Genomic DNA, 7,994 nt, shown 5'->3' on the forward strand with positions numbered 1-7,994 from the left:
TATTTTTTTTGGTACCAAGATGAATTTGTCCTTTAATTCTATTTTCCACAAACTTTCTGATGTACCTCTGTAACATAAAACGACATGTCCTGTATTTTTCTCATCGGTGTGGTTTATATACCATGAAATTCAAATTTTAGAAGTGTAGAATACAGTGGGTTTAAGTGTATTCACAGGTTTGTGCAACAGTAACCACTAATTCTTGAACACTATCACCCCGAAAGAACCCCATGCCCATTAGCATTTATTCCCCATTTCTTCCATTCCTCTCAGCCTTGGGCAACTACTGATTTACCTGTCTCTTAGGATTTGCCTTTGCTGGACATTTCATCTAAGTGGAATTACACCAGTATGTGGTCTCTTGTGTCTTTTTTCACTTTGCATTTTTAACAATTGTGGTAAGATCTACACAACACACACATTTTGCCATTAAATTTTTTTTTTTTTTAATTTTCAGAGGGTGTGTGAGAGAGACAGAGAGAGGAGAAAGCATCCTTCCCCCATGTGGAATAGTCACAGTGCTACCGCCTCTTCTCCCCCACCCTCCTTTGAGGTTCTGGGCACACACGCACACATAACCAGCGTGTTTCTCATCAGTGGGTCTGGGACTCAAACCACATGATTGGCCATATGGGATCCAGCCACAGGCCATGGGTTGGCCTGCCATTTTAACCGTTATCATGAGTACAGGTTAGTGGCATAAAGTACATTCATGTTGTGCAACCATAACCACTACCCATTTACAAAGACAAATTTCAGTTTCCCAAACTGAAACTCTGCACCTATGCGGAACGTTTAGAAGGTTATAACATTTATAAGGACCAATACTTCACTGCTTTCTATGGGTGAGTAATGGTGCCTTGTATGCATAGACCATACTTCGCTCAACTCATCATATGATGGATACACGGATATGGATATAGGGATCTGGGTTATTATGAATAATTTTGCCATGAATATTTAATGTACAAGCATGTTTCTGAACACGTGTCATTTCTGTTGGATGTATATGTAAGAGGGGAGCTGCTTAGCATATGGTAATGACATCTAACTGAGGAACAGCCACAGGACTGTTTTACAAAGCAGTTTCCCAACAGCAGTGATGAAGAGTCCAATTTCCCACCTCCTTACTGACACTTATTAAAAAAAAATCTATATCTATACATATTTATATTTTATATGTCTATATCTATATAAAGGTTGTATTGCATAAGACACAATAAGGTACATTGTTAACACCTACAGGGCTGAGGGAAAGATACCTTTCATCATATTTCCATTTCTTATTTACGCTTTTTCTTTTTTTTTTTTCTTTTTGGAGAGGTTTTTTTTTTTTTTTTTTTTTTTTTTGCTATAGGGTGCATGCGCTAACCAGACAGAGAGAGAGACAGAGAGACAGAAAGCGAGAAATCACCCCCCAGGGGGGATGGCCACACCGCAATCCCTTCTCCTCCATTCTCCTCTTGGGATCTTGGGCATGCATGCACACGCGCCCCGCGTAAGTTTAAGCCGCAGGGTCCAAGACTTGAACCGTGGTTGACTACATGGGAGTCCAGTGGCATAGCCATTACGCTAACTGCTGGTCCCTTATTTATGCTTTTCTAGTCTTTGGAGTGGATTCCAGCCTTCTAGAATCAGAGAACTTGCTGTGTCCGTTGCAGCATCATTAAATGTGGAGCTTGCAGCTGTGGGTCACTGAGATTAAGTCTTTTTCTGCCTTAAACCAACAATTCATTACACTCTCTGTTACTCAGCATGGGTGGGGTTCTGGTGCTGGGCACAGTGTCAGAATCTCAGGGAACAGAGAAGCCCCTTTTTCTCCTTCTCTAACACTACTGCTTGTTTATTGTCAATCCATGTTTCTGACCTATATCATTATTCTTTTCTCTGAGGAACTTTTTTTTTTTTTTTTAAAGGTTTTTGCCATAGAGTGTGGTGCTCAGAAGAGACAGAAGGAAAAGTGAAAAAGCACTCCTGAAGGGGATGGCCATGCTGCAATCCTTCTTCCTCCATTCTTCTCTTGGGATTCTGGGCATGCACTATACAAGCCCGGTGCAATTTTCAAGTAACAGGGTCTGAGACTCAAACCATGGTTGGCCATGTGGGAATGCAGCCATCTTCACTACCACAGAACCTGTTGGCCCCTAAAGAAATTCCTTTAACATTTAAGACAAATCCATTGGCAAATTCCTTCGATTTTTATCTAGAAAAGTCTTTATTTCTCTTTCATTTTTGACAGATAATTTCACTGGATATGGAATTCTATGTTGGTGGGTGTTTTCCTTACTTGCTTGCATGGTTTCTGAAGAGAAGTCTGATATTAATATAATTTTCATCCATGTCCCTCTTTATGTAAGATGGTCCCCTCTACTACCACTGTCCCAGTTTCTTTCAAGATTTTCTGTCTTGGTTCTTCTGTAGTTTGAATATATCTATGGGTAGTTTTTGTTTTTGTTTGGCATTTGCCAACCTGTTTTCTGAGCTTCCTAGACCTGTGATTTAGTGTTTATCATTAGTTTGGAAAACTCTAAACCATGAATTCATCGTCTCTCTTTACTTCCTTTCTCTCTCTTCTCCTGGTAGTCTCATTATGTGTACTGTATACTTACGCAATTGTCCCACAGTTTTTGGATATGCTGTTCCATTTCCTTCAGTCTTTTTCCTCTATTACAAGTTTCTGAAGTTTCTATTGACATTTAATTCACTGATTCTTTTCTCAGCAATGTCCCTTACGATGACCCCACCAGAGGTAGTCTTCACTCTGTTTTTATGATTACTATTTCTATTTCTTTTTTATTCTTCAAGTTTCCATCTCTGTGTTTACATTACTCATTTGTTGAATGTAACCTACTTTTTCCATTAGAGCTCTTAGCATATAATCATAGTCGTTTCAAATTCTTGGTTTGATAAATTCTAATACCTGTCATTCCTGAGTCTGATCTTAATGCTTCCTGATTCTTCAGGCTGTGGATTTTGTATGCCTTTTAATATGCCTTGTGCTTTTGTTGTTGTTGTTGTTAAAAGCTGGACAAGATATGCTGGTTAAAATAACCCAGTATTTGGATCTCACAGAGATTTCTGCTCCTAGGCTTCTTACTAAGACTGATTCTCTAATATTTGTCTCTCTAATTTGGAGGGCAGCGGGTTGCCCTGTACCTTAATTTCCTGACAGATGTAAGAAGAGTGGTTGACTTGCAGTTTGTTCAGATTTTTTTCTTACTGTGAGGACAGGAGTGATGACCTGTAAGCTCCCCAAAGGTCCAGCAGGGGTGACATGGGACAGGGTGCTGATGGCTGGATGGAGAATGGTGCATGCAACAGCCTGCCTTGCTACCAGGCTAGTGCCACTTTCTGTCTTTTTTGATTACAGTCATCCTAGTGGGTGTGAAGTGGCATCTCACTATGGTTTTCCCTAATGATTAATATGGTTGGACATCTTGGCATAAACTTTCTGGTCATTTATTTACCTTCTTTGTGGTCTATTCAAATCCTTTTCCTAGTTTTTATTGGGCTCTTTGTCGTTTCATTGTTGAATTGTAAGAGTTCTTTATATACACTAGAGACAAATAATTTATCAGATGCATGATTTACATAGTTTATACACAACAAATATTTACTGCTCATGGTTCAGAGGCTGAGAAGACCAAAATAAAGGCACCAGCACATTCAGATCTAGAAGCCCCATTCCTCACAGATGGTACCTTCTCATTATGTGGCAGGTGTGAGGGTTCTCTTTGGGGCCTCTTTTCTTTTCTTTTCTTTTCTTTTCTTTTCTTTTTTAGAGGTTTTTGCTACAGGGCGCGTGCGCTCGCCAGAAAGACAGAGAGACAGACAGACATGTTCCATTTCCTTCAGTCTTTTTCCTCTATTACAAGTTTCTGAAGTTTCTATTGACATTTAATTCACTGATTCTTTTCTCAGCAATGTCCCTTACGATGACCCCACCAGAGGTAGTCTTCACTCTGTTTTTATGATTACTATTTCTATTTCTTTTTTATTCTTCAAGTTTCCATCTCTGTGTTTACATTACTCATTTGTTGAATGTAACCTACTTTTTCCATTAGAGCTCTTAGCATATAATCATAGTCGTTTCAAATTCTTGGTTTGATAAATTCTAATACCTGTCATTCCTGAGTCTGATCTTAATGCTTCCTGATTCTTCAGGCTGTGGATTTTGTATGCCTTTTAATATGCCTTGTGCTTTTGTTGTTGTTGTTGTTAAAAGCTGGACAAGATATGCTGGTTAAAATAACCCAGTATTTGGATCTCACAGAGATTTCTGCTCCTAGGCTTCTTACTAAGACTGATTCTCTAATATTTGTCTCTCTAATTTGGAGGGCAGCGGGTTGCCCTGTACCTTAATTTCCTGACAGATGTAAGAAGAGTGGTTGACTTGCAGTTTGTTCAGATTTTTTTCTTACTGTGAGGACAGGAGTGATGACCTGTAAGCTCCCCAAAGGTCCAGCAGGGGTGACATGGGACAGGGTGCTGATGGCTGGATGGAGAATGGTGCATGCAACAGCCTGCCTTGCTACCAGGCTAGTGCCACTTTCTGTCTTTTTTGATTACAGTCATCCTAGTGGGTGTGAAGTGGCATCTCACTATGGTTTTCCCTAATGATTAATATGGTTGGACATCTTGGCATAAACTTTCTGGTCATTTATTTACCTTCTTTGTGGTCTATTCAAATCCTTTTCCTAGTTTTTATTGGGCTCTTTGTCGTTTCATTGTTGAATTGTAAGAGTTCTTTATATACACTAGAGACAAATAATTTATCAGATGCATGATTTACATAGTTTATACACAACAAATATTTACTGCTCATGGTTCAGAGGCTGAGAAGACCAAAATAAAGGCACCAGCACATTCAGATCTAGAAGCCCCATTCCTCACAGATGGTACCTTCTCATTATGTGGCAGGTGTGAGGGTTCTCTTTGGGGCCTCTTTTCTTTTCTTTTTGAGAGGTTTTTGCTATAGGGCGTGTGTGCTCGCCAGAAAGAGAGACAGAGAGACAGAAAGCAAAAAATTGCTCCCCCGGGGGGACGGCCACACTGCAATCCCTTCTCCTCCATTCTCCTCTCGGGATCTTGGGCACGCTCACACATGCGCCTGGTGTGAGTTTAAGCCACTAGGTCCGGGACTTGAACTGCAGTCGACTACATGGGAGTCCAGCGACACAGCCATTACACCATCTGCTGGTCCCTGGGGCCTCTTTTAATAAGATCACTAATGCCATTCATGAAGGCGCCACCCCATGACCTAATCACCTCCCAAATGTCTCATCTCCTAATATTACCACCTTGCGGGTGAAGATTTTAACGTATGAATTTTTTTTTTTTTTGAGAGGGTTTTGCTATATATAGGGTGCATGCACTTGCCAGAAAGACAGAGAGATAGAAAGCGAGAAATCACCCCCCAGGGGGGATGGCCACGCCGCAATCCCTTCTCCTCCATTTTCCTCTCAGGATCTTGGGCATGCATGCTCATGCGCCCAGCGTGAGTTTAAGCCACTGGTCTGGGATTTGAACCACGGTCAACTACATGGGAGTCCAGCGACATAGCCATTATGCTAACTGCTGGTCCCAACATATGGATTTTGAAGGGACACAACATACAAATCATAGCACTGCCCACTCCCCCAATCATCCACAATTCAAAACAGAAACAGTGATGACCTTTGACTTACTTGACAGACTTCATAGTCCTGCTCAGTCAATTTTAAATACTCTCATGTTTAAAATTGCCTTTTGATACCAGTAAATTCAATACCTTTTCTCTTAAAAATCAACACTGGAGAGTTTTATTAACAAAAACAAACAAACAATCAAAAAACAGTCTTGTAATTAATTAATGAAATTCATATAATTAAAACTATACATTTCCTTTTCTGCAAATGTCATTTGTTAAATTACTATCATAATCTGTAGACAGAGCTAAGTGGACATACTTTAAAATCTTTCTGATACATATATTGCTGCACTGCATCCGGCTTGAATAATGCTCTTTAAAATGGTATATGCTGGAGCCTGTTAAAAACAACAAGCAAACAAAATAAAATCTCATTATATGTTCATTTTTAGTTATAAGATTCAGAGCTAGTAGGGTAAGGCTCAGACTTCTCTGGATAAAAAATATTTCTTATGATCTGAGAAACAGTTTATTTAAATTTGGAAAGGGGTCAGCATGGCAGTTAAGGCACTGGATCCCACATAGCCAACTCCATGGTTCAAGTCCCAGACCTGGAGGGCTGAAAAACGTGCCAGATGTTTGTATATGTGTGTGGTCACCCAAAATTCTGAGAGAAGACTGGAGGAGAAAAGATTATGGTGGACATCCCTCCCACGGCAGTGATTTCTCACTTTCCCTCGGTCTCTCTCCAGCAACTGTGTGTACCCTATGGCAAAAATCTCTAAAGATAAACAAATAAAATTTGGGAATAAAAGCTACTCAAAAGATGGAATGCCTCTGTTGCTGTCAAAACATTGGAATCATCTGGCTTTTCATAAGAAAGGGAAAAGAAGCCCCTGGGGAAAAGGATAAGGGAGGAAGCAAGAAATAAAATTCCTAATCTGGAGTAACGCGTTGGCTTGCTTCCTTTGTGTAAAAGCAACATGACTGATTTTTTTTGTTTTTCTTTAGGCTTATGCCTTAAAGTTTATTTTTCTGGAAATAGAATCCTTCTGCCCTCTCAACCTTCCAAGTAAGGAGCCCCAAAACATCAAGTAACAGTAGGTCCTTACCAATTCTGCGTCGTGGTCGAGGCCTATGTCATGGTGCTCAAGCTCATCATCCCGGAATTTCTTTATCACCTGGATAAACAGAAGGAAATCAAAGCAAGGTGGTCTTCCAGCTCTCTCACTGCTCTTACTTTGACTACAGCCTCATGTCAGAGTCCAAGACAGTCACAGGGAAACCTTTCCTAAAAAGGGCCCGAAAGCAAATACTCTAGGCTGTGCAGGCTGTACGGTTTCTGCCAGAACTACTCAACCCTGCCAGACAGCGGGACAAACAGCTGTGGGTGTGCAAATGAAGTGCGTCTCCACGAAACCTTATTTGCAGAAATGGGTGGCTGAACACAGGCTATAGTTTGCCAGTCTCTGATTTAGGCTTTGAAAAATTAAACAGTACCCTTATTTACCATAGAATTAATAGGTATCTGAGGATATCTTTTTCTTTTTAAAGAGAAAGGGAGTCACAGGCACCCCCCACAGGGTCTCCATGCCATGCTCCACCCCGAGTCTCAGCCAGCCTGGATCATAAGCACTTGCACATCTGCAGCTCTGGTCTGTACAGGGGGCCCCAGAATACACAGCCAAGACCTGCCCACATGGGCCCAGCACAGCAGAGCACGGTGTCACTGCTGCACTGCCATCTGGCCCACAAGGATCTCTATTAGCTCATTTATTTAATCCGAAGGCCTCGTGCTCATGGCATTAGCTCAGAATCTACCAATGACATAGAAGTGGGCAGAACCGGGCACAAGAAACATGGGTTTTCTAGTTCCAGTTCTACCAAAGCTGTGTGACCTGGGCCAATGGCTTTGCCACTCCATTCCTCAGTTGACTCACCTTTAAAATGAGGTGCTGCCCCAGATATCTGTAAGCCCCAGCATTCTCTAAGATTCTCTCTCTTTTTAAATTCTTTTCTAAGTACATATCTGCCTTTTCCCCCAAAGCAACCCCAGCTCTAGAGGACAGCCAAATACCTGGAGAAGCTCCTCATATTTCTCAGGGTCTTCCTCCATCAGCCTCCTGATCTGGTTGTTGTAGTGGGTAGCTATAGACTCTTCTACCGCCACAGTGCAGGCCATGGCACCTTCTTTCCCCAGCAAGGCAGTCCCCGCTCCTGGAGTTGGGAAACCCAGAGCAGTAAAGCATAGGTGGGTACCACTGGTGACAAAGACCATTTCCTGCCAGAGTTTCTCCATCTCGGCACCAATGAGTTTGGAGCCGGACTGCTCTTTGTGGCGGGGGGGGCCCGCGGCACGTCGGGT

The 7,994-nt window shown here is 41.6% G+C and overlaps 1 protein-coding gene across 2 annotated transcripts in view; it reads right to left on the minus strand.

Moving 5' to 3' along the window:
- Positions 1-5,844: 5,844 nt before the first annotated feature.
- COQ7 (coenzyme Q7, hydroxylase) overlaps positions 5,845-7,994 on the minus strand; it is a 6,191-nt gene continuing 4,041 nt past the window's right edge. For both annotated transcript variants that reach the window (XM_006146579.3, XM_006146580.3), the window contains exons 4-6: positions 7,707-7,846; positions 6,742-6,810; positions 5,845-6,027 (exon numbers count right to left, since the gene is read on the minus strand). In XM_006146579.3, coding sequence (XP_006146641.1) covers positions 5,950-6,027; positions 6,742-6,810; positions 7,707-7,846 — 287 coding nt within the window. In that variant the 3' untranslated portion in view covers positions 5,845-5,949. The remainder of the gene's footprint in view (positions 6,028-6,741; positions 6,811-7,706; positions 7,847-7,994) is intronic.

The sequence above is a fragment of the Tupaia chinensis genome, unplaced genomic scaffold, assembly GCF_000334495.1.
Source record: "Tupaia chinensis unplaced genomic scaffold, TupChi_1.0 Scaffold000182_1, whole genome shotgun sequence".
Classification (NCBI taxonomy): Eukaryota; Metazoa; Chordata; class Mammalia; order Scandentia; family Tupaiidae; genus Tupaia; species Tupaia belangeri.